The following is a 27138-nucleotide window of genomic DNA, read 5'->3' on the forward strand; positions in this document are numbered from 1 at the left end:
TCCGCCGAATTCCAATAGCGAAAGAAAATTGCGATCGTATACGTAGCTGAAACTATGAATTGAAATGGCGCTCGCGACACTTGGATTTTCATTGTATCGAAAACACCGACTGGCGAGCTACTGAAAATAGGTAAACATTCGATAAATAAACTTGTTTGCGATAATAATAGCTTACAGAATTCTAGAATAAAACGTTGCATGGGCTTTCCCTTAAAAAACGCCCATGGACATTATCAGAGGATTTTTATCAGCAGCTGCTTAAAAGTCAATGTAACGCTGATGAAATTATATAACGGTCGCGCGCGGGGCATAGTTTCTGGCAAAGTCGAGCGCGACGAGCGCGGAATCGCGCGGCGGATAAAGCAACGAGGCACTTTGCAGCTTCGACTACAATGTTCGCTAACTTTAGCATTGATACTAATCGCGGCACTGGCGTCTGCAACTTTGTTAGAAAATAAGATAAGCGACTTTTTATCCCCGTCTCTTTCACTTGGCCTTATATCGCCTCGAGCGGCGACACTGATAATAATTAAGCACTCGCGCCAACCACCGCGAACTAGACCGAGCTGGGCGCGTCGTCGGGGCGCGGGACGAATCGAAGAGACTTTAATTAACCGCCGCAAAATGAAGGTATCATCGGTCGAGCGGGCGATAAAGGTGCAGTCGTTAGCCGTGAAAACTGCGACGCTTCGCGAAGGAAGGAGGGAGAGGAGCCAAGTCGGCGCAGCTGTATCTACCCCAGCGATCTCTCGAGCATTCGGCGTGGTCTTATTGCCGTGCGTGACGCGCGCGCCAAACGCGGAAGCGTCGTGATTTTGCAGTGAAAAAAAGCTCGCGTCTAAGTGCCATATTAATTTGCGCGCTCGCGTGCGCGCGCGGACAGCGCGAGATAGCCGGTCGTTCAGCGGAAAGACGAGGTCGAGGGTCGCGCCTTACAAATGAGATTCTCGCTGTTCGCCGCGTTTATTTTTTACGCCAGTGCTCTAGATGGACGGCCAGCTGCTCCGAACAGGCTCGATACTACGGACTCCGGACTTTTTACTGCCCTTTCGTCTAACCGTCCTTCGATCGCAACTTTTCGCTCGACGCCGTCGTCGCGAGTATTCGCTCGATATCCATTTATCAGCTGCGTAACTCTCATTGTTTACACTGGCACTGCGAGATTCGCTCAAAATAAACATGATTTCAGATCAATGGTTGTTTCTCGGTGGAATTCCGCGTATCGCTGTAACGACTTTTGCTTTCGCAACGACTTTCACGACTTTCCGGAGGTGCTTGCGTCGGACGGTTGCTAGAACTGTAGCTAATAAATGCAATTTTCAGCGCTGTAAAAGTCTATTGGCACTCAACTCGTTCAACATCCATTGTACTTGATAGCACTCATTAATGTCAGTTTTATGTACTAACATTCACTGCTATCAGTTTTCTCTACAATTGTATCCAGTTAAATGCTGCGAGCTTAATCGTTGGGCTAATTAAAAACTTTGATAAATCACTCAGTGGTATATTATAGTTGAATGCTGACATTCTGTCAATATATAAATCCGATAATCAATGTACCTTGGATATGTATATTGGAAGTCAAATTCGAGCGGTCTTTTGTATGATCGACGTGTCGTTAGTCAAAAGCTTGCACCTATTCGCGAACTCATCCGCAGTACTTTGGTCGAAAGGCCCGATGGCTTGATGGTTTTTATTGCTAATCACGACGGTAAACGAAGAGCGAAAACCAGTCGAATTCCACTGTGAAATGCGAAACGCTTCAAGGAAAGGGGTGTATCGCTCATAACGCACACAGGCGCGCCAACTTTCAGTAATAAAGAGCTTTCTCAGTGCAAAGGTCTCGCAGCGACGATAACATTTCTTTCGTTCGGTCGCGATGCACATGCAGCGGCGCTTGATAAAACACATCGCAGCCGCGCGCTCTTGCATTCTCTTCGTCACGTCGCCGACAGATTATATTTAAACGTTTTATCTCTCGCGTGGCTTTTGCGGCTGTCCGCCTCTTTCTCTTATCGGGAAAACACTGCCGCGCGCGTCCGTGGATTTTCAATCGCAGACTCTCGAACGTAGCGAGCATCACCTACGCGCATGTAGCTCCCTCCATTGAAGCAACGCGCATTTGCCGATCTTCTCTCGTCGCCGTGGTCACGGGAGAAAAGGCAAGGGCCTTATCGACTTTTTCGCAACGAGTTCTATGTGTCGAAAGAAAGCTGGCGTACTTTTCTTTGTACTTGCGTAATCGTGCGCCATTCGCTTGATAGTGCCTCTTTTAATGCTAATATCAATTTTTATTCCAAGAATTTCGCCGGTCTACAGTTTTTACCCGACGACTCCCGTACGCCTTTTTACAAGAAGAAAAAATCATTTATTTTATCAGACATCCAACATTTTACTAGATACCAAAGTAATTTTGCATATCTTTCTATAGGCTTATTGCTGGAAAGTCACTTTGTGGGCCGTTATAAAAATAATGGACCCGACGAATACTGACGAAGCTTCTGTTGTAACGATTATGCTTTGATTCACCTATTAGCGCCTTATTTATAAGTTTGAAGGATGACAAATAGAAGCATAAATAAATTCAACCAGTCAACATATACAGCGATTATTGTGTAAGCTATTTCGTGAAATGTAATCCAAATGCGGCGCCTTGATGGGGCCTACGTCTTCCGTGCTTTAGCTTAAAAATTTTCTCAACTTCAATTTCAATGTCCATCGAAAAAACGAACCACCATTTGTAGGTTTTCCCTTACCGTCGTTACAAATTCAAGGTAATCCATATTCATAACACCCATATAAAGTTCAAATAATGGATTTTAATATTAAAAAAGTAATTGTCAAGTAATTTTAGCATCATACTGTAACATTTTTTAACACTCAGTGGTGTTACCGAGTGATGCTGTTCTTTTTAAAGAAGTTTTTCAAGGTTTCCTCTCAAACAAATAAATTCATTGCCTTGAATCTTTTTCATGACATTCACTGTGCATCAACAAATTGCGCTCAACTCTTGCTTTGACAAAATAATTCCTAGGAATCTCGAAGAAAAAAATAAAAACTCTATTTACACGAAATTCAAAACTTTTACTCCACTTGCCCCTAATTTTACAAAAATAATTATTGAATGCATTTTATTTATGTACAATGTCGCACAAAGCTTCGATTTACAGTACTTATTTCAAAAATAAACCATGCAAAAATAAGCGACCTACAATGTCCTTCATTGATAACCATGGCATTTTACGTCCCGTCGATATATTTTAGTAAAATCTTTGTTACCTACCGATATCGCGACATATACATATATATTTTGTTCTCGTTGGTTTACTTCGTTGTTTCGTATATCTCCACTAGAGGGAGCTACATATCAATGCCAGTGTCAGTATGTATATTTAATCAAAGTAATGAGAAAAACATAACCTAATTGATGTTTCGAAACAACTAATTTCTCAAGCAGAGCAATGTTCAACAATAGTGTAAATGTAATTTTCACGATTTAATTTTTTCCAAGTATAACTTTGTTTTGTGAAACAACAAAATGGCCAACGACAGAGAAGTGCTTCGAGAAATATGGGAAGGCAAAATCCCTGTTTGTTTCCAACTTGATCCAGAAGAAGTTTATGATCTTCAAGCTCCTGATCCGTTTTATTTAATGGTGCCGCGTTTAAGCTATTTTCCACTTTGTACTGATAAAGTAAGTGAACTACGCTGTTTCCTTTTACTTATTTTTATAATAGCTTGTATTCTCATTTACTGTTTTATCGTGTCTCAGGTCAGAAAACATTTTATGCGCCATGTGCAACAGGACATTCAGGAAAAACAAGAAACTGAGATGTGGTTTGAGTTCAATGGCACACCTTTAAAATGGCATGTTCCCATTGGGGTACTTATGGACCTATATCGTAATGATATACAATTGCCATGGAATATCGTAGTTCATTTTGACAAGTTTCCTGAAGATGTCTTGATGCATTGCCATAATAAGTAAGTTGAATTTTATATTTAGATTAAAAAATATATGAAACCCAAATGAATTTATACTTTATGTTTTCAGAGAAGTTGTAGAGGCACATTTTCTTGCTTGTATCAAAGAAGCAGATGTGTTAAAACATCGAGGTCAAGTAGTGTCAAATATGCAAAAGAAAGATCATAATCAACTATGGCTTGGTCTGCTTAATGACAAATTTGATCAGTTTTGGGCTGTGAATCGTAAGCTGATGGAAGCTACAAGTGATGAGGGTTTTAAATATATACCATTCAGGTGTTATACCAGTGAGGAAAAATACATTCAAAAACTAGTGAAACCGGTGACAGAAGAAGGACAAAGAAAAACTTTGAAGCACTTACTCAATGAAGTTTTTCCAGATATGGAACAAGGTTGAGATATTATCTTGTTGGACTTTGACTTAATTGTTGATTAATTAAATTACTTGTGTATGTATACATTGTTATGAAAAATTTTATTTTTTTATTACAGTTATTGTGCATACACATGGAATCATTCCACCACTTGATACTCCTTTGCAGTGGCTTTCAGAGCATCTGAGTTATCCAGATAATTTTTTACATTTGGTGCTAGTGACGTAACAAATGTTACAAAAGTAGTGTACATTGTTTTCTTTATTGTATCCTATTGAAGTACAATAACTGTCATGGTGTTTAAAACGCTTTTCAAACTGAAATTCAAGAAGATTATGTTCAGAAAGATATTTTTTCTTTTTTTTTATTTGCTACGTGGTATATATCTATTGGTATATCTATTCATTTTATATGTGAACCTAGTTATTTAATTAAATTATTTGTATAGTTATTTTTTACATTGAAAAGAATTTGCTATTTTGGTTACTTCTTCTAAAAAAGTATTGAAATCATTTTTGTTAGTGCAATAAGGTATGAGTATATTAATCTTTTTCAAAGAATGATATTTCGTGAATCGTAAATGTGTGAAAAGCAAATTCCATTCGAGGTAATAGCTTAACAATGTATAATATACGATGATCACGTATGATTCAATGTAAATTTCTTTTATGTACATACTAATTTTATAAAGTATGCATAAAAATGGTAAACTTTAGAAGGTTTGCAATGACGCGAGTCATCAATGAAAAATGTTACATAGTATACACGTTTTATGTTCGTCGTAAGTTAAGTGTATTAATGATATTATCTGTTTTTTTCTTTTTGTTTTTGTTATTTATTTTATTCCCTATAAGAGAGAAAGAGAGACGAATGTGCCCAATGTATGAAAAAAGTAACAGGCTACACATATTTGTATAGAGCAAGAGAGAGAGAGAGAGAGAGAGAGAGAGAGAGAGAGAGAGAGAGAGAGAGAGAGAGAGAGAGAGAGAGAGAGAGAGAGAGAGAGAGAGAGAGAGATATTGAAAGAATATACATAAAGTGTACATAGATATAAGGCGAAGTTTATATCAGCTTATCGTACAATTATCGCTAGGCTTCTCATAAGCTCTGATGATCCTCGACAGAAATCTGGAACTTGGATTTGCTTGCATCACAGCATCCGTAACGGTCCTATGTACGATAACGGGCTCATTACCGTTGTTATTGTAAGTCACCGCACGTCGATTCACGCCGAAACTCAAATAAGTCGTGCGCTCTCGTTCGCTTTCTCGCACTCTGCGTGCTCGGTACAAGTACTGCTCCTGTTAGTGCATGTCAAGCAATTTTCGTTTATTTTCATTTTGATTATTTTACCAATACATAGAGCAAACTCGTATAGTTGAAGAAAAGAAAGAAGATGAAAATTTTTTTTACAAGACGGTATAAAGTGTAATGTAATTTATCTCTACTCGAACGAAAAGAAATAAAAAGCTTATTCAATAAAGCAAGTATGTGCGACTGTAATTTTCCCGACACGTCATAATACGTATAATGGGTGTAACAATGGGGCAGGAAAAAGACTGAGAAAAGTACGAGGTCTTACTTGAAAGATGACAAGCGAGGTGTCTCGATATCTCCGTCGAATCTGATCGGTCGTCAATGTACAGTCGTCGTGGTCGGGCGACACGTACTTTGCCGGCATCTACGGCGCAGAGTGCTCGTCTCTCGCTGCAAAGAGGAAGAGGATTTTCGGCATAAAAATGGTACGGGCGTGCAGCGAGAGCGCTCGCCGAGCGGAAAAAAGGGCGCAAACGTGTCGGCAGCGAGATTAACGTTGCGCATCTCCTCTCTCTTTCGCGAGTGCGGACGAGTAGCGGAGCGGCGAGAATGCGAGACGCGCTTGCTCGTCGGATAAAAATATACGCTCGAAAGAGCGAGAGAGAGAGATGTACGTCAGGCCTTTTGCGCCCGAGGCAATCCGAGTGTAGTGATTCGTGGTGCTGCAAAGGGCTCCATTTGCACTGGTTTTCCATTGGAGCAGGTGTATTGTGGGGATCGAGTGACTTTTCAAGGGTAGCGTCGACGCGTCGGCGCGCGACGTTCAAGGGTAGCTGCTCGCGAGATCTCAATGTCGAAAGCTTTCCGATCTGACCGAGAAATAACTCGCGCTCTGACGCAACCCGGGTGCTCTGCGTTGCCGTTTCCTTTTTTCCTCGCTCGACAATGCCGTGCGTGTGCGTACCGTCGAGAGCGAAAATGACAAAAAATTGCTTAATCTACCTCCGACTGAGAGAGAGAGAAAGAGAGATCAGGCTATTTATAAACGTTTGCTCACGTTCGCACTCGAGGCCATTGACAGAAGTCCGATGTTTTCCGAGATTTTAACATTATTATCTTGCGAGCTGATTTTCAGAATCCGTTGGTTACGTTTAGTCGAGACACTCGTGGAATCCGATCCACCCTTGCCTATTTGTGCAAGTAGCGATGGATACTGTGCACTCAGGAACTATTGGTTACGATTTACGAAAATTTGCAAGTTGATCAGCACCGATCGAGAGTGCCATTTCTGCAATGCCTTGCAGCGTCGCCTTAATGCGAAAACGGACGAGCACCAAAGCCGATGTGGTTCGTGGCTCATTCCCGGACAACCCGATAACGATCCCGTGAGAAGAAGCCGAGCCCGCGGCGGTTCGAATCGCACCTCGGCGCGGCGCTGGAGCGTGCGTGTGTCGCACTGTTTACTCGGCGCCAATGACATGTTTGCGCTGCGTGCGGCGTTGCAATATCGCGCGATTCCGCGCCGCGGACGCGCGCGGCTCACGCTTTGTGCGCGGCCGATAACGCGGTTATTCGGTGGGGGAAACGCGCGCGCGTACGCGGTGCGCGCTCGGATAACGAAGAAATCGTCGCGCCGAGTGTGTGCGAGCCGCAATAGTGGATACAATACTTTCGAAAACGTGCTACCGCGCTTACGCCTTGCGTGTGACTGCGCGCTGCGACTGCACCTCGCGCGCGGTCTCTTGTCGTCCGCTGATTTGCCGATTTTTGAACGGGACGTGCTGTTGTCTTTTTAGCTTCATTTTAACGTTCCTTCAACGGTGAATATTTAGAACGCTGGTTGACGAACCCAAGTTTGCAACGAAGAAAATGCGCCAACCCGAGAAATTCAAATTGTCAACTACAAATTTGCCCAAAATTGGAAGGTCAACCGTTGATCGACTTTTCCGAAAAAGCAAAATTTATTGTGCAACAACCATTTGGCTTATTGATATTGTGAATTCAAAGGGGCATATGTGCTTTCGGTAAATGCTTCGGAGTATCCGTTTTCTTTCGATTGTTTTCAACTTGTGGCACGTAGTGGCGTCGAAAACTCCGATTTTCACCTCTTCTTATCCTCGTCATTAACGACAGCAGCAACTCGTGTCTTCGTTATCAGCACGAAAATTTTTCGTTTTTTTGGCGTTCTTATAGAGGTGCACATACGTGCATTTGCTAAAGTGATAAGCTATTGATAAATGGCTCGACTCTTATTCAAATTATAAATCTTGTATTCAAGATAATCGGCGCGATTTTACTAATTAATAGTGAAATTCAATTAAAGTCTAAAATTATTGTGGATAAGGAGTGTGAGTTTGTTGGTACTGTTGGAATAATAAGAATTGGTTTAAGTTTTTAAAATAATCTTTTATATTTCTCTGAAATAATTTCTATTTTCTGTATACTCGTATATACGTACGCATGGGATGTATATACATATACAAATACATTATCTTTATAATCAATACGTTACATTTTTTTTATGTATTTCTGAGCGTAGAAAAAAGGTCGACTTTTTGTAACCGATAAACATTACTATTTTGCACTCTTCAAAGTTTAAACATTTATACTATTCGTACATTCACAAGTCTTCGTTGTCTTTTCTTGTGTCTTTCGTTTTCGCGATAATAACGATAAAGAACAATTTTATTGTTGTTTTGTTTTTAGATATAATTGATAGTTGCTCATGCACACAAGAACAATTTTTGGGTACAAAGAACTTGATATATACCCAGACATTCTCACATTTTGCATAAACGATGTATGCACGAATAATTTATAAAATACACATATATTAGATAAATATATTCTTCAATTTCGAAGGACAAAAAGACTGTTTTACGAATCACTTTTCCTTTATTAAAATAAATTTATTTTTTGTCACATATCACATTTTTTATCAATTTGACAGAGAATTTTTCCATGTCCTGTAAGGCACGATTGCGAAGAATAAGGACGTAAAAAAAACAACAGAATTCGTCTCTCGTCACCTACGAGCGAAAGCTCCACTAAAAATATCTTTCGCAAAATACAAAGTCGTTTTTAACGATATATTTTTCTCGCCTTTTTTCTATATGCTCTTGCACTTATAAATATAATAACAACAAAGTTCAATTCGTATACTCGAAGTCGCAGTAAGCAGCACTCTCTCTGAAATTTGATACTCCGAAAATGAATAAAGTTTGGTATATTCGTAAATTTTTCTCCGATCTCATTAAAATCTACGTAATGATAAACTAGAAATATATGGATGATTGCACGGAAAAAGAATTTTTGTTTCCAGTAAGACATTGTCATGTGTGTTGTGAGAAAACCGTTTGTTGCCCAACTAATCTCTATGACGTATCTATGGATCATTGTCGCCATTAAGAATAATTTATATGTATATATATATATATACATATATATATAGACTGGGGGGGGGGGGGGGGGCACAATATCAATCGCCTGGATGCTCTCGCGCAGAGCCGAGGATTTCGCTCCTTGTTCAGTCAATCGGCGATATATAACTATATTTTCCATTAGAACTATAATATATATATAATATATATATATATATACACATATATATATCACATACATATACACACATACATATATATACTCTATTATGTAAAACGTTATGGCAATATGTGATTTCATTATGGCTTACGGCTACGACTTACTTTATTTACCTCCTTTTTCTGTCTCTAGACATTTTTATTTTTATTGTACATTGCTGCCTTGACCTGCCAAGGTTGCAAACAGGGTAAGGCACGGGACCCTATTCCATGATTATAATTTTTTTTGTTATTTATTTTTGTCGTTTTTCTCGAGGAAATGTCTCTCACCAATGGTTTCTTTTCTCTCCTAACTAGGAAGAGAACAACACCCACGTACGCGCGCTCATGCACAAGCACACGCACACACACACAAACACACACACGTGCGCGCACGCACGCACGCACGCACGCACGCACGCACGCACGCACGCACGCACGCACGCACGCACACACCGGAGGTTACTGATCGAAAACAATCGTCCCGTTGAATGAGTATTTTTTACGAGAAACAAGAAAAAGAAGAAACAACATTGCATCTGTATTTAAAAATACTTGTAGTCTCAATAATTATTATGCGTCGACGCAAACCGATTATTATAGCAAAAATACTGTTTAGAAAGATATACAATCGCACGCGTTTGTCATCAAGGCACATTAGTTGCAATAAATCCTCTTGCTCACGCGCGCGCGCGTTCTCTCAGCAATAATGGAAAACTTGGCGCGCGAGACAGCACCGACAGTACACTGATACGCTTCTTTTCCGCAATAAGTGGAAGAGACTGCTCTTTTATTTTCGGCCGCGTTCGAAAAGGCACATTACCATTATTATTCGAATAGCCGATTCAGCTTGAAATTGAGGTATAAAAATATCTTTGCTATATTTCGCAACAATATATAATTCGCTATGTACATATTTACATATATTATTATGCGTGGTATAGTACGCCTTCATTGACGCGCGTGCAGCGACGTCTCCTCTTCCGCACAGAGCTCTAGGGTATCACAAAAAATGTCGACTGCCAAAGCTATGTAATAAGTTAACGTACCAAAGAAGCGGCGCGCATCGCTGTCCGCGGAGGGAAGGCGTCGATCGAGCCTTTTTTTCTTACTGTGGGTACGCCGGATATCTGACGAAGGCACTCCTCGCCCGCGGGATCTCGAGGTGATAGGGCTGCTGCGGGTACTGCGGCTGCTGAGGCCTGAAGCTGACGTCGAGGGCGAGCTCGTTTAGGTTGCAGGTCTCGTGACTGTTGTTGTTGTTGTTGTTGTTGTTGTTGTTGTTGTTGTTGCTGCTGCTGCTGCTGATGCTGTTGGGCGACGGCGGAGCGGGCTTGCTCACTGGGTTGTCGAGGTAGGGCTTGAAGAGTATGGCGTCCCTCTTGGGTGGCGTGGGCGCAGGTGGCGTGGGCACCGTGCTCGACACCGGCTCCGTCTTCGGCTTTACTAGGCATAGAGGTTGCTCCTGTGAGCAGCTCAACGCCGACTGCTGCTGCTGCTGCTGCTGCTGCTGTTGCTGCGGCGGCGAGTAGCAGTGGTAAGTTGGCTGCTCTTGACTACAGCACGGCAGGGTGCAGCCGGTCTGGCTATAGGGTGGCGTGAGCACGGTATCCGCGTAACTGTTGGGCGACATCTCACCGGAATAACCGTACTCGGCACTGCCGGTGCGCAGGTCCACTGGCGTCTCTTCGATAACGCCGTGCGAAATCGTCGCGTTGGTCGTCGTCGGCGACGAGAATCGCTCGCGCCTGAGCAGCCATTTGGAGTCCTCGTGGTGAGAAGGCACGGCCGGCGAGTGCGAGCCGAGGCGCTGGCGGTTGGCGCCACGATGCTGCGTGGGGTCCCGTAGGTCGCGCTCCTGGCTGAGCCATTTTTGCACCTGGCGCCGATTGATGTTGAACTGACGCGCGGTGGCGCGCTGGTTCTGTCTGCAGTTCTTGTCCGAGTGGAAGGCGTCGAGGACGCGCAGCTTGAAGCGTAGCGAGAACGAGCGCCTGCGAGATAGATCGGCGCCCGCGGCGGCCTTGCCGTCGGTGCGCACCGAGTGCCGCTGGAAGCCCGAGCTCGAGTCGGCCTCCTCGCTGTCGGAGCCCGAGGAGCCGCTGGACTCGCGCGGGCTCGGCGGTAGTGACTCCAAGTGGCTTGGCACGGGGCTACTACTGCTACTTGCCTCGCTCGCGCCGCTGCTGAACGAGACAGTGCAAGCTTCGTCGTCTAGTCGCTCCTTCTTCAGCAGTCGATGGTGATGGTGCAGCTGATGAAAAGCCGAGTCGGGACTGGCAGGCTCGCGTTTGATCTCGGCTGCCGTCGTGGCCTCGTCCGCCGACGAGTAACGGACCGTGGGGGGCTGGAAGCTGGCGTACTGATAGGGCAGCGCCGGCGTGGCCGCCGGCGGCGGCACGGGATAGACGAGCTGCGGATGCGGATGCGAATATTCGTAGTGGTGCGGTTGAGACAGAAATCGGTAGGTCGCCGCGACGGCAGCTGCGCTCTGTTGCGCGTGCTGTAGTGGAGGGGGCGGCGGCGGCGGCGGCGGCGGCGGCTGCTGCTGCTGCTGCTGCTGCTGCTCGTCGCCGTGCAGTCTGGCGCGACTGGGGTTCAAGGTTGCCGGCTGCTGAAGTGCGTGATGCTGTTGGTGCTGTGGCTGCTGGTGCTGCTGCGTTGAGTCGGGTGACGGGCTACCGCTGCTGGTACCGCTACTACTACTATCCACCCCGGACGCAGCGCAACAGCTCCTCAAGCTCTCCTCGCATTGCAGCCACTTTTGTATCTGGCGCCTGTGTATGTTGTACTTGCGGGCCGTGGCGCGCTGATTACCGCGGCAGTCTAGGTCCTGGCGATACGAATTGAGAACCTTGAGTTTGAACGCCGGTGCGAAGATGCGCCTGCTGCCCATGACTCCTACGTTCTTGCGCAGGCTGTTCTGATGATGGGTCTGGTGATGCTTAGCGCCGGTTGGACTTCCCTGAGGGGAGAGCATCTCGCTGACGCCGTGGGCCATCGAGCGCGAAAAAACTAATCGCGGCAAGCAAGGCCTACGCGCACCAGGCGCGTTACACAACGTCGCAGCTTTGCTGCTTTTGCCGCCGCTGCCGGCCGAGAATTATAAAACGCACACGTTCGAAGTGGCGGCTACTCGACGAGAGCGCGAGACACGCACACACACGTCGAGTGGCGCCTCGATCAACTTCTCTCTCACACTACTTTGCTGCTGTTGCGGCTTCTTTCTTGAGGCACTTTTCGTTGCTCCGACATTGCAATTCTCCCAACGTGCGTATATCTCGTTTCGGACACTATCTATTTGGATCCAAGGCACACTGTGCGGTCGCTACAACAGCGCGACTCCACGATATAACAGACAAATGCAGAAGACCGTTGAAATACACCGGGAGCGGAGCGACTACTCGCGTACGACAGGCACACGGAGAGAAAGAGAGAGAGAGAGAGAGAGAGAGAGAGACAGCCAGACACTGGCAGGGAGACCAAACGCTCACACCAGTCGACTGATGACTGAGGCTCAGCAAGCCGCCGCCTGTGGGCTGCCTTCGCCAGACTCGCAGGCGGACAGCAGCAGCGCTCTCGTCTCGCTCTTTCTCACTCTAGCCAATGCTCGTCGACCGGATTGCTTCTCTCTCGCTCTGCCGCCTGCCTGGCTAGCTTGCTCGGCTCGGTTTACCCCCACCACTGTTCTGTCTCTCTTTCTCTCTCGCAGTTGCTTATATGCGTCCCCCCGTTTAAGCCGTGTGTTCGAGGAACGAGGCGCTAACACACGCTCAAGCCAGTGCTTCTTTCGGAGCGTAATTTTCCGTCTCGCTCGCGGGCGTAGGCGCCTCTCTCTCTCTCTCTCTCTGTCTCCCCCCTGTTGCACACACGCATGCTTGCGGATACACGCATACGCCGTGACTCTGGGCCCCCACGAAATGGCGTCGAGCGTGAAACAGAGAAGGAGCGAGAGCGTGTGCATGTGTGCGCGCGCTCGCATGTTTGGCCGAGAGAAAGAGAGAGAGAGAGAGAGAGAGAGAGAGTGAGAGCCGAGTGGGAGAGCAGCAAGTCCCGGCGCCATGTTGTCTGTCCGGATCGGCTCGCTCAGCCAGCGCGGTGCCAGTGCCGAGGATTTTTACGCGCTCCCTACTACTACTACACGACTGCACTATTACTTCTACCACTACTATACTATCTACTTGTTCTTGTTCGTTGCCGTTGTCGTTGTCCTCTTCTTCGTCGTCGTGGTCTTTTAAACGGACTTGTTCCTCCCTCGCTGCACGAACTTTTCATCTCTCGACCGTATGTCTTTCACAAAAGCGCATATGAGTATTCGGTAAACAGCGCGGTTTTAAAGAGGTCAGCTTATCGCCGAAGCTATTTAGTCAAAACACTGGAGATTATCGCTCGAAGCTTACGCGTCGAGAAACGCCATAACGAGGATTCTCTTTTATTTATTCTCCCGTCGAGGAAGAAGAAGAAGGGGCCTTATACTCATTGACGCCACGGAACGAGAGAGAACGACCAGATTTTTCGATCTCTCACGGAGAACGACTTCTCGAGTCTTCTCTTCTTTATTAATGAAAATATATATCGTGAAGGAGATAAGATCGCCGATTTTTATAGCTGGAGGAAGAGAAATTGCGGTTTTTTAGCCGAGAGCCACAAGAGAGCGAGAGACTTGGAAACATTCGACCAGCTAATTATAGACGCCGATATCGCATGCATGTAGATTACTTGTCATTTTTTCCCTTTTTTCACAATTACCGACGATCATGCTCGAAATAAATATTACGGTGAGCGCGCGCGGTCAAGAATATGCTGGCGCTCGCAGTGTCGAAAAAAGCATTGTTATAATTATAAAACTTGCTGCGCGAACAGTTCGACTCGAGAATACATCGCGATCGAGCTGCAGCGACAAAGCCTCTTGGTCCGCTTTTCCTCGTGCACACGAGTGCACGATGCCCGTGAATAATTTCGTCGCGACAGCGACCAAGAGAATGGAAAAAAAGTCGCTCGCTCATTCACAAAACCGAATGATAATAAAGTAGCTGGATTTATTTGACTGTTGCGCGCGCGCGCTAACAAAAAAGAAAATAAACAAACGCTTGAGAATTCGTGGAAGAGCAGAAAAGGCGCGCGCACACGCACATGACACGGCGCGTACGCGAGTTTTGATTTACGATTACGTAATAACTCGTCGCAGTAGCGGCCAAGCGCCAACCTATAAAAATAATAAAAAACAACTCTCAAAACTTGGTCGTCGTCGGAAACGGCTCGGAAAAAGTCATGCGACGGAAGACGCCAAGACGATGCGCGAACATGTTCTGTTTGCATAACAGGTCGAGCCTCGCGCACCAGCAAGTACACACGCGCGAAATTAAAAGTCTCTCGGCGGTGTGATTTTTCAAGGTCCCTTGCCCCTTGCGGATGCGACGCATTGCGCGGTGCAAGGAGATTGTCTCCATTGAGAATCAAGCGACAAAAGCCGCAAGTGTGAGTATCACATTACTCTCGCTTTACAGTTTGCTCGCTCGCGACGCGATTTAAAAGTTGGCATTTAAAAGCGTTTGAAAATTTAAACTGCCTCTTTACTTTGGCAGCCAAAGCAGCAGCGGTAGCATCAACAACAGCAGCAGCAGCGGTGGCAGCCGCCACAGGGATCGGCTTTCGATTATGTGTGCGCGCTAGAAAACAAATGGCTCGATCGCCTCTTCGCGCGCGCTCTGCTAAACCGATTCGTCTTCTCGCTCGCCTGCTCGTGCGCGCAAGTTGAAAAATCAACGAAGCTGACTCTTCCACACTCGTTCTTTGCTCTTGCCTGGCACGTTAGTCACGTTCTGGATAGCTACATTGGCGTGTACGTAGACATCAGCCGTGAGCAAATCGTCCGAGTTTCGGCGCTTTTTGAGTATCAACTTACAAAATGACGATTGCCCCTCGTTACGTTTATTTTCGAAGAAGTTCTCGCTTTAATAACTGTCCTCGAGTCGCGCGTGCCGCGTACCTGCAATTCGCCACGCTTCTGTGCGACGAGGAGCTTGATACTCCGAAGCAATAGAAGAAAATCAGGAGCCCGTTGAAAGTCGGGAGCATATGTCCCTCTGGAAGCCTTATGTTGCTGCTTTTTGAGAAAAGTCGCCTACCGGTCCGGTTCTCCGTAGTCGCGGTGTGTACTCTAGGCGCATCATCACATCGTGATAATCCGTGGTAGCGCGGCGGTGACGGCGGCTCGGCATTGAAAAGTAAAACGCTGCCGGCTTACGCAAAATCGTGCCACACATCCGCTCTCTCGTCGTAATCGTCGTCGTCGTCGTCGTCGAAAAAAAAGCCCTCGCTCGAGCGGCATTCCGCTAACAAAGCGTGCGGCCGTTCTCTCTCGCTCTCTTTCTCTCTCTCGCTCAAGAGAGGAAAAAAATGACTCTTCTCGAAATTCCGCCCGTCAAAAGGTTCTTTTACCCCTGCAACGAGGAGCGGCGGCTTGTTCCCGGAATTCCTAGGGTCCGCGTTCGCCTTCGCCGCGCGCGACGGCAGCGACGGCCAATACTCCTGGTCGCTTAGCTTGCGCGTATAAATGTCGCTAGCTTGCGGAATGAGATCATGTTGTTTTTGTGCGGCGTGAGCCGACAGTTTAATATGTTTAGCCGCTCTGCTGGTGCTTGCTGCTGGTGCGACGCCGCCGCCGCCGCCGCCGCCGCCGCCGCTACTGCTGTTGGCTCTCCACACCACGGTGGCTGCGTTGCCAAGTCGTCACAGCTTTGGCTCTCTCGAGTGACGCAGAGAGCCCGCACTCGCGGATAGCTGCACAAGCGGCAGATAGGAAGCTCCCGTAAATTTCCAGCGTTGATTTTGTCCCTTCCCGCCCCCCGCGGCCACTTGCGTCGCGCAGTTCATCTTACGAGAAAAATCGGCGCTACAGTCATTGCCTAAGAATGTCTCGATCCCCCTTTCCTCCGCCTCACGGCCGAGTTAAGCGCCACGTACGCTGCACGCATTACCGAGTTTTTCCCTTTCAGATTAATAAAGTGGGCAGAGAAAGAGCGAGCGAGCGAGCGAGAGAGCGAGAGAGAGAATGGGTGAGTGTGCGAGCCAGGTGCATCGCGGCACAGCGAGTGCGGCGGCGGTAGACAGAGAGGCGCGCAGCGGCGACGCCACGATGGCTGGCAGCGACGGATTTGTCCTTGGGATTGCTGCTGCGCGCACGCACACACGTAGATGCGCGTGTCGAGAGAAAGAGAGCCGATTCATAATGCACGGTTTATGCCGGCGAGCAGCCGAGCTGCGGCTAAGAGACGTGGCAACGTGGCAGGCGGCATTACTCTGCTGGTTGCTGCTGCGTGGTGCCCCTCCTTTGTCCGCGCGTTCTACCGAGCCGGTCTTGCCAGACAGGGTGTCGCCAGCCAGCTTCGCTTCGCACACAGTTCTCGCTCGCTCGCTCGCTCTCTCTCTCTCTCGCTCTCTCTCTCTTGCGCGCGCGCGTGCTCTCTCGCTCACGCACACGTGCACGCGGCACAGGCGAAAGAATGTATCGGCGAGCAGAGTGAGGAGAGGAGGGATCGGCTCGGCTGTGTGCTCTCTGACTTGCGCTCGCTGGCTGCTCGGTGCGAGGACCTACATTCACGCTCGCGCGCGCGCACACACACAGACGCGCGCGCGTATAAAAGGCCAGCCAGGCCAAGTGGCCATGTTTGAAAACTCGACGTCCCGATGGAATGTGGCTCTGCGAGGGACGACCGCGGCGACGACGCGCGCTCGCACACAGGCGTGCGCACACCGACACCAATCGAGGCGCCCCACATGCGGCTCTCGGCCGACCCGAGAGTAACCAGAGACGCCCGCGCGCCGCCGACTCTCCGATCGTGCCAGACTTCTCGGCGCCCGAAATTCAACGCTGCCGCTGCGCGACTTTCCGAACCGAACGCCCCATATGCGCGTATGCACACTCGCCAAATCTTTTTTGAACGCTGCCTTGCACTCCGTGCTTCTATTCTTCCTTGCAGTCGCTTATCACGCGCATTTTTCGTTTCTCCTTGCTCGCCGTCTCTGCCGACATGTGCGCTTATCGGACGCTTTGGCCTTCTTTAGCGTTTTTTTGTCTTTCAGCCGTTTTGATAAAAGAAAGTTAATCAACCTATTATTGCAGGAGGGGGATGGCAAATAACAAGATATATTGTTAGCAGTGAGCGAGAGAGACGCGCGCGCAACAAGTTACGAGAGCACGCGAGCTCGCGCCGATTAGCGCCTATACCGAGAATGGTTGAAGCTCCACTCAATTGAAATTGAACGCTTCGCTGAATACGAGAAAAATAAAGATGCACGATCGCTCCTTCGAATCGCGCGTCAGCCTGGCCAATCAATGCGTTCAATCGTACGTTACATATATCCCGATAGTAGCAGACGCGTAAGTGTGTGCGACGATTGTTATGCAGACCTCGATTTCGCAAAGTGCTCGAATTATTGACTGCTCAACGTTCCTCGCACATGTGTATGTAAATTTACACACACACACACACACACGCGCGCGCGCGCGTCTATATTGACAGATGGATATGTTTATGCATACGTGTTTGCTGGCCTATCAAAATAATAGATCGACGTGCGGATAATATCTCGCTAATTTGCGTGTACGAAAATTCTAATGACTAATGCGTTGGACATCGCAGCCTACATCGAGAACGTAAAAAATCCAATTTAACGAACCGCCAACGCAGTTGCAAGGATTTGCTGCGGAACAACTTTCTATATCATCTCGATTACACGTGGTTTCACGTTTGATGTTGAAAAAAATTAGATTAACATTCCCTTATAGTTAGCAGTCTACCCGCTAGCAGTACACTAATTCGCGTTGAAAAAGAGAACACTTTAAAAAGGTGTCCATGGCACCTCTCACCACCAACAGTAAAATCCGCGATTTATCGTACAACAATAAAATTGGAGCAACAGCAATTTTCAAAGCTCTTACAGCGTACGAAATATGGGTCCTTGAATTACTCCTATGCTCGGCTCTGTACCTCCGCGGCAGAGGGAAAAGATACTGGTTGGATTTTGTTTTATTAATCTCAATAACGTCAAACCGTTTATCGAGAGTAGTGATTATTTTGGCGCTCCAATTACCTTTTACGATCGGTTTGCAAACTTTGTTCGCCGGAACCAAAAGAAGCCATGTAGCCGACTCTCGCGCATGCTAACGAGTATAAAAGTCAAACTGGAGAGGCGCATTAATGAGCGAGGCGAAAAGCGCAATGAAACTCGAGACGTAAAGAGAAAACGACTCGATGGCAATCCGCTTCGTAAGAGAGTAGCGCGCGTGTGACGCAGAGGTCAGCGGCTGGCTGTCGAAAAGCGTGCTTGAACGACGACCGCGACGAGTCGCGACAAGTGAGCGCACGCGATCGATGTTCAAATGGCGTGTTCACGCGCGCCAGCTGCGCCACGGATTGCTTATATTAGAATGAAGTTAGCTAAAGATCGATCACAATGGAAAGAGAACCTTGTTGGTATCGGCGGATTTGGCAACTCGGTCGTCAGCAACAGCATCGTCGCCTGGGGGCTCGCGCACGCTTATAGATGTACGCATATGCTAATGAAGAGAAAGAGATAGAGAGAGAGAGAGAGAGAGAATAAAATTGGCTCGTCGCGAAAAATCGTCATTCCAGACACGGACTCGCAGGCTGGCATAGCTGATTAATTCGACTCACGCGAATGATTTAAAAGTAATCATCGGCGCGGGGCCTCTGGCCGTGTAAACCAACAATTTGGATGCATTAAAGCTCTCGGGGGGCACAGCGAGACGAGCGCAAGGCAGAGCGACGGCCGTCAGGTGCGCTTTAATTTGCTCGCTGTGGGTAAAGGGCTCTGCGGGAAAAATCGACGAGTTTCCTGCGTGGCGGGAGCGCACTGCCGGCGGCGGCCTCGCCGTCGTCGCTCCTCTGTGTCTTCCTTTCCTCCTCCCGACTGATCGTGCGCGCTTTAATTGTAACGCGGGCGCGCGCGTGTGCGTGTCAGACTAGCGGCAAGTGCATTTTTGCGCGCATGTGTGGTACGACGGGCGAACAAGCCTCGGACAGTGTAACGAGAGAGTGACGAGCGGGAGCGAGGCGCGCACACACATACGCGGACACGGAGAGCGGCGCTGGTTATGTACCTTTTTATCTTATCGGTGCCCGGCCTGCAGCAGCAGCAGCAACTTCTCTCCCCCTTGTAATCGGACGAGACGCAGCGCCGCCGTGCTCTCTCTCTCTCTCTCTCTCTCTCTCTCTCTCTCTCTCTCTCTCTCGCGCTCGCTTTTTCTCGCTGCGGTCCGAAGCCAGCGAAACTACTCCGCGATGCCCCACTCGCTCGCGCCGCTCGCCGCCTTGTCGATCGATCGCTCTTGCCTGACGTCGTTGCTGCACGCCGTGTCACGCGATCTCGTATAGGGCTTTTACCGACCGAGCATGCTCGACTGCGTCGGCTGCTATCGTTGGTCGTTTGGCGAATTTCCGCGGGAGAAAGAGACGTTGCACGTTGCAAGTCAGTACGCCTTGCACACACTTGCCGGAACTCGGATTTTTCAGTCAATCATTGGACTGAGGGAACAATATGAGCCATAGGCTCGTCTTTCGTTTCACGAAATCGCTCCAAAAATTATATAGTTTTAGGGCGCGAAAGGGAAGAATGTCGGTGTTCCTCTCTCTTTCTCTCTCGTTGATGCGTTCGATAGACGTCGAGCAGTCTCTCAAAGGAGCCGAGAACACGCAGCCGAAAGGAGGAGGGAGAAATATTTCTCATCGCGCCTCGGAAACTGAGGCTTCTCTCTTGCAGCTCTATCTTCGCTCAATCTGAGCTCGCTGCCTGTTCGGTCCCAACCAAAGTTCAGATTCAACGCTCATATAGGATGTAGAGCCGCACTCCGCTCTATAAAAAGGGATACATGTATATACGTGAAGTGAATCTTTGAATATTAGGACTGGGCAGTTTCTCCGAAGTAATTTTTAGCTTTTTCACAAGAACAACGGAATAAAGCATCTTCTTTCAAGCGCGCACTCTGTTGTTTGGCTTTTCGGAGAATTTCCGCAGAGACTAACACGAGAGCTGACGCGTATGTATTATATGCCTTTCCATTTTTTTCCTCGGAAGCGCGGGCACGCGTCAGGACGTGCGCGAATCGCCAGCGCGAAACGGAAAGTTTCGAGAGTGCGCTGTGTCGAACGCCCGTTTGATCCGTCAAACGCCACTATATGGAGTGTCATTGAATGTGATCAGAAGACGCGTCCGCGCGCACGAAAAGAGAGCAAATAACAGGAAGATAAGGCATTGGCAAACAAATCAAATGGAGAGAAAATGTAATTTATCTCGTTTCGTTTAATTATTAAAACAGTTGTACATAAATAGGCTAAAAATACACACACTTACAGTAATAATGATTGACGAATATTCATGGGAATGCATGTATAATGTTGGTTTATCGTTGTATACAAAGTACAATGACGATACGTAATGGACATTTAACCGAATTTGTGCTGCAGTATATACAACTTCGTAATCGTTTTTCACGATTGAAAATTGCGTTATCGAAAGGACAAATTTCCATCAGAAATCCGTATAAATATTTAGACTTGGGAGGAAGGCAACTACAAGTACAAGGGAGATGTATATATATATATATATATATATATATATATATATATTTATAATATAGTCGTGTGATAGTACATGAGAGAAATGCAGTCTGCGCGTCGCCAGTGGATATTCCGCCTGCAGCCGTCGGAAGAAGAAGAGGAAAAAGCGCTGGAAACTATCGAGTGCAACCTGTATTATATAATATGTGGTCTCCACGTTCCTATTACTCCTGGCATATAATAATAATCTCTTTTTTCTTATTCTTCTTCAACAGGCCGGCTCGGGCTTGAATATCGCCGCGCGCCGTTTGTTTAATCATTGTAAGTCTAGCTTAATGGAAATTAGTCGTTTTTTAGAAAGAGAAATTGGACCACTGCTACGATTGATAAACCTTAAAAGCTACACCTTACGACGGAAGAAAGTGGAAGATGAATGGAGCGATCGAATAACGAACATTCGTCGCGCGCGCGTTAGTAGTCGATTTGCGTGGAAGCGTTGTGAGCCTTTAAATACAATTAATTAATTAATTAATAATATATAATACGATAGAAAGTTCATTAAAGTAATAACGCTAGTCTTGATGCAGGTTACACGATGCGAAAAGCTTCTCGTCCTTCGTCCAGTTTTCAATGTTGGAGCGTGTAATAAGTTTTGCAACCCGATCAAAAGTAGCGCACTCGCGTATACAAGGAAAGAGAGAGAGAGAGAGAGAGAGAGAGAGAGAGAGAGAGAGAGAGAGAGAGAGAAAGAAAGAAAGAATGCCTTGATAGAGATAATAGCTCTCAGCGCGCGTCGGGTCACGAGGCACCGCGCAGTCTGTGCCTGCGTGCTCTCGATTGATTAGCTCTCCGCGAGTCGTGAAAATGCATAGAAGCCGCCTTTCGAATCAGCAAGTCGTGTCCGTGTGAGTGTGCGCGCGTTTTCTATTTCTTTTTTTTCGCCTCTCCCATCCCGTTTTTTACGCAATTTTTGCTTGCATTTTTTCCTAGAGCCGCGAGGAATGTGTGCGTGTGTGTCTGTGTGTAAGCATGTGCAGCGCGATCCTACGCATTTTTATGAGAGCGACAGACACGGAGCGCATGCGTTTGCGTGCCGTCGTCACCCGAGCGACATTCGTTCCTCGTTCGTTTGTTATCAATGTTATGTTTGTGACTTGGCCCGTTTAAAACAGTCTCGTCGGTGTTTCCGTGTGATAGCGTTCGTTCTCCGCGAGAAAAGAGAGAAAGAGAGAGAGAGAGAGAGAGAGAGAGAGAGAGAGAGAGAGAGAGAGAGAGAGAGAGAACTACGCGCCGGAGCCGGTCGCTCAAGGCATCATCTTCCTGGGCTGTAGCCACTTTTTCATGTAGTAGCAAAAGATGGTGGAGACGTAGATGAGCACGAGCAGAGCGCACGTCACTGCCAAGGCGAGAACCGACATCTTGGTAGGGCAGGGCTCGATGATGGTCACTGTTTTCTCTGCAACAGGAGCGCGAGACAAGTTGGTGAGTCGACGCCGAAGGACAGAGTGCCAAACGGCCGGAGAAAGGGAGAGCTGCGAGTCGGTGCGCGCCACCGAAGGACACGCACGCGCCTCGCGATAATTGACAGCTCGTAATCGTCGCACTATACGTACCAGCCTCGTTAAAGTCGACGCTGGCGTCGCTGCTCTTGAAGAACTGCGACTGCTTCTCGTCGCCAAAGTCCAGCACGAGGATCTCCTGCGACAGCGTCATGTCCTCGGCCTTCTCCTCGTTGCTGCTGCTGCTGCTGCTGCTGCTGTTGTTACTGTCCAAGCTTCTCCTGCGCCTCTTGCCCCACGACTCGCTCGAGTCACGGCCGTACTCGCACACCGCCTGTCACAAGACGGCTTTGTTTTTAGCAATCGTCCGATTGGTCGCGGCTCGTTGCGCCTTGCAAAAAGGCATCGTTTAAAATTACCGGCTCGCAAGGTCCCAGGCAGTATTTAACGTTGCATTGAAAGATGACGCCGTATGACTCGGTGAACCTGAATGCCTCGTACGATGACTGCAGCGCGTTGCCGTCGGGCGAGAAGCCGGGGAAGATGGACGAGTCTACCGGACAGCTGTGGCGGGAAACAATTGTTTCGGCGATTCTGTTCTGTGCCAAGAGGAGAGATAGAGAGAGAGAGAGAGAGAGCGAGAGCTTACCCTTCGTCGTCGATGATCTGGAAGGTGCTCTTGGCGTCCTTAGCCATAGCAACACAGCTACGAGCAAAGATTCCGTAAGGAGCTGCAAGCAAAGCAGACGATTAGCAAGCACACTGGCGGATCCGGCCAGCCGCCGTACGATAGACCAATCTACTGACTGTCTTCGGGTATCTCGATCCTGAAGGTAAGCTTGTCTCCGATCCTGACGGTCTCCACCTCCTGCGCGCGATTGTCGAGGATACGGATTTTCGGCGGTGGCGCCTCGGGCGCACTGGTGATGCTGATCATGTCTGGGTCGCGAATGGGCATCATGCCGAAGGTGATGTTCTTAGACGACATGTCGTAGGTGCACTTGACTTTGTAGATCTTGTCGGCTTTGGTCATCACCACCGAGTGGTGCTGTAGCACCACGGTGTTCGAGTAGGTGCCAGTCTGAAATGAACCAGCGTCACGCTGCACATACGAGAGACAACATCGCGTCCCCGCGGCGCACGCGTTCAGTTTAGTCTCTTTGCGCTGAGCCGAGCTTGGATTGTTGGAAAGCTCGCGGCACGAGTTTGCACGAGGCACGGAAGGGCAGCGAAAGAGCGACGAGGGCGGCGCGCGCTCCCGCTCGCGTGTCGCGTACTCACCACGCTCTGCGTATTGCAGTCCTGGCCGCTCATGGTCAGATCGAGGCGGAAGAATTTGCTGTTGCTGACGTCGATGTTGCAGGTCTCCGACCGGCCGAGCGCGTAGATCCTGCCGTTGAACGCCTTGTTGGTCTGCACCTGCACGGCGATCCTCGTGTCCTTGCAATCCACCGTGACTGCAACAGATTCGCGGCCGAGCGTTAGTCCCGGCGATCGTTACGGCTCGACGAGCTGCAGCCCGTCGCTGGCTTACCGTCGTAGCAGGTGCCGGTTTTGTCGCAATTGATGTCGATTCTCGAGTCCTGCGGCGGACTGGTCGTCAGGTTGAACTCGATCGCCGGATCGGAAATGGCCCCTTCTGCGAGGCAAGCGAGGCAGATGGTCAGATGGTCAGAGCATAAGCATTCGGAAGGAACGCCTGCGGAAACTCACTTTCGCAGAAGTTCTCGTAATAGGTGCCGACGCGATCTCCGTTATCGATGAGCGGTCTTTCGGCGTTGAGGTAGGTCGACGGCCCGTCGGGCAGGGTCCAGTGGTCCAAGTGGAACAGATGGCAATTGTAGGCCTGGCCAAGAGGCGGTCCGCGGTACAAGTACGACCTGCAGAGAAACTCGTTCTCGATCTCGCAGGCGATCCTGCAGGCCGGGTCGTTCTGCACTTGCAGCTCTTTGTCGGCGTAGTAGTGCAGTCCGGCGTACTGGGCCACCTTGTCCTCGGCCACGCCGATCCTCGGCACCTGGTAGTGGCGCTGGGCCTTGCAGGCCTCCTTACCTACCGGGGGATAGCCGCTCGTCAGTGGGTTCCCGCTCGTTGCCGGGCGGTCGTTCGCGGGGCTCACCCTTCAGGCAGAGGTTCTCGAAGTAATCGACGCCCTGCGCGTCCACGAACTGCACGAACTGGCCCGTTGTCCTCCTGTCCGAGTCGCTCAGATGGCATTGCAACGTGACGTAGTTGTACTCGACCGAGCGGCAAGTGAAGCGGTGCTCGTTCAGGCAAGCCGCCAAGCAGGCCTCCTTGGTCGACGTGTAGATCAATGCCGAGTCCAGGCCGCGAATCATCTTGTTGGGCACTCTCTCGAACGCCCATGGCCGCAGGCACACGTTCTCTGCAAGTCCGCGCGCACGACGGCAGTCAGTCGTTAATGGGGCCCTGCCTGCCGAGCGAGCCTTCGGGCCTCTCACTCGACCTGCCGATGGCTCCGCCGTGCGCTACGATTAGCCCGCGATCCGAGGCAGAGAGCCGCGTCACGCCGATATTTTCGCTCGCCCGCCTGGCTACTTTTCATTGCACTTGACTTTATCGACGTTCCCTCTGGTTTCTCGGAAGTAAACGCATCGCTGGTGCTTCGCCCACTTTGGAGGAGATCGCGGCTCGCGCTCGCAGGAGCCTCGGCGAACAACAATTGGGCGAGCTCTCGAGGAGCGCGGTGATCGTGTTCCGCGCCCCCCCCCCCCCCTCCTCCCAAGTGGCTCTCGCGGCTGTCGCGGCCGACCGGTCGACGACGAGGAGGAAAAAACGAGCATAGGCGAAAGCGATAAATCGATGCGCGCCGAATCGCGTCCGCGTCGCCTATTGCTCAATGCCGTCGTATGCAATACATCGGCGCGACGGCACTTGGATTGGCCGCGCTGTCGCTGTCTCGCAGAGCGACCGCGAGAGAGAGGCAGGGGCGCCCGACGCCTCGTCGATGCGAAGGCGCCGTTGCGGGCAAGGTATACGTTAATTATAAACTCGATTTCCGAGAAGTTGCCAGGCTGCAAAGCCAAGTCGGACTTCTTTGAAAGTGCGCGCGTGGCGCCTGCGGGACTGGCAACCCCGACGGCGGGTACGATCGAGCGGCTTACCGCGCGGCGGCTGCGCTCGCGCTCGGCCAGTCCCACGTGTGTCCGCGCGCGCTTCGCGGAATCCGACGGCGGCGGCCTAGTTCGGGGCACCCATGCATCGTGTAGAGCCGCGCTCGTCTAATTCCGCCGCAGACGCTGTACACTCGAGCGGCGCCAAAATATCGACGAGCCGAGCCGTGCCTGTCCATAATTCAACGGCCGAGCGAGAGCGAGGAACGACCCCGAGAGAGCAGCCTGGCCTTGACACTTTTACCTAAGCTGTTCTCTCCCTCGAGTCGCATGCACACCTTGGAGCCTAAACCTCGGTTTATTATTAGTCCTCAGGCTGTTTAATTGCCCGGATAATTAGTCGCTCGCGCGATCTCTCTCTCTCTCTCGCGCCATCTTTCTCGCGGCGCTTCGAAGGATTAGTCGTGTCGGGAGCGCAGGTAGACGGATGAGACGTGGCCGCCCGGCAGGCGTATATCTTGGCCGAGATAATCCCTTTATACGACGTGGCGGCAGCTGCCCTCGCTCGACTCGCCGCTGAGCCCCCCCCCCCCCCCCTCATCCCGCTCCGACTTCCGACGTGTTTTCCCCGGCGATCGTCGCGCGCGCTTGTCCAGCTGAGCGGTCGCTTGATGGATTGGCCTCCTGCGCGCGCAATTGACAAAAGTGGAGGAGCGGGCGCTTCCGCGCGCGGTCGTGGGAAGTGGCCGCCTAAGGGGCAATCGAGGCGAGACGCACCCCGCGACGCCGGCGACGCAGGACGCATCGCCAATCCGAATTTCACGTGGGACAACAATCCGGACGAGGACCGCGGCAGGAAGCTCGCCTCTGCCCGATGGTGGCGAAAAAATTTATGGCTTTCGGTGAGACAGCGCCGGCACGGCTTAGGCTTTCCCTTCTCGGGTCCGCGCTGGCGAAACAATGCGTCCGTTTCCAGGTAGAGATAGAGAGAGAGAGAGAGAGAGAGAGAGAGAGAGAGAGAGAGAGAGAGAGAGAGAGAGCCGCGGCCGTCGGAGGTGTCGAAAAGATCGAGGGAGCCGCGCCCAAACCTCTAATATTGCTTTAACAAGACTGCTGGTCGAGAGAGAGAGAGAGAGAGAGAGAGAGCGTACGGTGGACTTGACGCGTACCTGCGCTCGAGCGCATTACATGGCTTTTCGCGCCTCGCCACGCCCCGGGGGGTCTTTCTCGGGAACGCGCCCCCGAGGCACGACGCGACCAACGGAATATTTAGACATACGACTGGCACTCTTTCGCCTTTAGCACCTTTTCGAGGAAGTATATCCACTGGATAATTCATCTCCTTTGCATTCACGGCAGGTATTTTTTTTCTTTCTTTTGGTTTTTTTTTTTCGCTCGGTCGTTTTGCATACCAACGCGTTGTTGAATTTAAGTTACGAGCGGCCGACGCTCAGATCGCCGTGCGCGGGAAGATGCGCTCCGCTCGGCCGAGTGCGTTTCCTTGGATTTATGGGCATGCGCCTCGCATGATTGCGTTTTAGCCGAGACTCTCTCGCTTCGGAAATTCTTCCGCAACAATTTTCCCCGGGCTCTTTGAAAGCTCCGCTTTGGAGGAAACAAATCGGGCGCGCAACCATTGTGAGAAGTGCGCGATTGGTCTCTTGGGTGTACCGCGCCTACACCGTGCCGATGGTCTGCCTTTCCGGACCGACACGTCAAAATCCCTGGATATTTGACCTTGATGCAATTTGTACAAACTCAGTTTTCCGCTGATTAATGGCTTTCCTTG

At 49.3% G+C, this 27138-nt stretch overlaps 4 protein-coding genes across 5 annotated transcripts in view; 1 reads left to right on the plus strand and 3 right to left on the minus strand.

Moving 5' to 3' along the window:
* The first annotated feature begins 3414 nt into the window (after window positions 1-3414).
* Window positions 3415-5387, plus strand: LOC131668740 (autophagy protein 5). The gene is made up of 4 exons (XM_058943148.1): window positions 3415-3694; window positions 3773-3984; window positions 4055-4377; window positions 4478-5387. The coding sequence occupies exons 1-4, from the start codon at window positions 3539-3541 to the stop codon at window positions 4585-4587; spliced, it is 801 nt and encodes a 266-aa protein (XP_058799131.1). The 5' UTR covers window positions 3415-3538; the 3' UTR covers window positions 4588-5387.
* Window positions 5282-19412, minus strand: LOC131668741 (uncharacterized). 2 transcript variants are annotated; one of them, XM_058943149.1, is made up of 3 exons: window positions 19321-19412; window positions 5942-6066; window positions 5282-5660 (listed from the first exon to the last, which is right to left on the minus strand). In XM_058943149.1, the coding sequence occupies exons 2-3, from the start codon at window positions 6038-6040 to the stop codon at window positions 5427-5429; spliced, it is 333 nt and encodes a 110-aa protein (XP_058799132.1). In that variant the 5' UTR covers window positions 6041-6066; window positions 19321-19412; the 3' UTR covers window positions 5282-5426. The 2 variants fall into 2 exon arrangements, with proteins under 2 accessions (XP_058799132.1, XP_058799133.1); XM_058943150.1 differs by lacking the exon at window positions 19321-19412 and adding an exon at window positions 6674-6822.
* Window positions 9092-13371, minus strand: LOC131668739 (serine/threonine-protein kinase pakG-like). Its single transcript, XM_058943147.1, has one exon. It carries the CDS (start codon window positions 12193-12195, stop codon window positions 10303-10305), a length of 1893 nt encoding a protein of 630 aa, XP_058799130.1. The 5' UTR covers window positions 12196-13371; the 3' UTR covers window positions 9092-10302.
* Window positions 19413-21352: 1940 nt separating the features above from the next.
* The window catches only part of LOC131668724 (uncharacterized), a 36998-nt gene continuing 31212 nt past the window's right edge, over window positions 21353-27138 (minus strand). The window contains exons 4-12 of the mRNA XM_058943118.1: window positions 24395-24661; window positions 23989-24327; window positions 23810-23914; window positions 23557-23732; window positions 23083-23356; window positions 22925-23006; window positions 22695-22839; window positions 22390-22609; window positions 21353-22232 (exon numbers count right to left, since the gene is read on the minus strand). Of these exons, the coding sequence (XP_058799101.1) occupies window positions 22081-22232; window positions 22390-22609; window positions 22695-22839; window positions 22925-23006; window positions 23083-23356; window positions 23557-23732; window positions 23810-23914; window positions 23989-24327; window positions 24395-24661 (1760 nt within the window). The 3' untranslated portion in view covers window positions 21353-22080. The remainder of the gene's footprint in view (window positions 22233-22389; window positions 22610-22694; window positions 22840-22924; window positions 23007-23082; window positions 23357-23556; window positions 23733-23809; window positions 23915-23988; window positions 24328-24394; window positions 24662-27138) is intronic.

The sequence above is a fragment of the Phymastichus coffea genome, unplaced genomic scaffold (genome assembly GCF_024137745.1).
Source record: "Phymastichus coffea isolate CEN01 unplaced genomic scaffold, Cenicafe_Pcof_1.1 PCOF00083, whole genome shotgun sequence".
Taxonomy (NCBI): domain Eukaryota; kingdom Metazoa; phylum Arthropoda; class Insecta; order Hymenoptera; family Eulophidae; genus Phymastichus; species Phymastichus coffea.

Coding starts and splice junctions, on each gene's coding strand:
- LOC131668739 (XM_058943147.1), bottom strand. CDS start 12,195: ATGGCCCACGGCGTCAGCGAGATGCTCTCCCCTCAGGGAAGTCCAACC.
- LOC131668740 (XM_058943148.1), top strand. CDS start 3,539: ATGGCCAACGACAGAGAAGTGCTTCGAGAAATATGGGAAGGCAAAATC. Junction 3,695..3,772: donor TTCCACTTTGTACTGATAAA/GTAAGTGAACTA, acceptor ATCGTGTCTCAG/GTCAGAAAACATTTTATGCG. Junction 4,378..4,477: donor TTTTCCAGATATGGAACAAG/GTTGAGATATTA, acceptor TTTTTATTACAG/TTATTGTGCATACACATGGA.
- LOC131668741 (XM_058943149.1), bottom strand. CDS start 6,040: ATGCCGGCAAAGTACGTGTCGCCCGACCACGACGACTGTACATTGACG. Junction 5,661..5,941: donor CCTCGCTTGTCATCTTTCAA/GTAAGACCTCGT, acceptor ATGCACTAACAG/GAGCAGTACTTGTACCGAGC.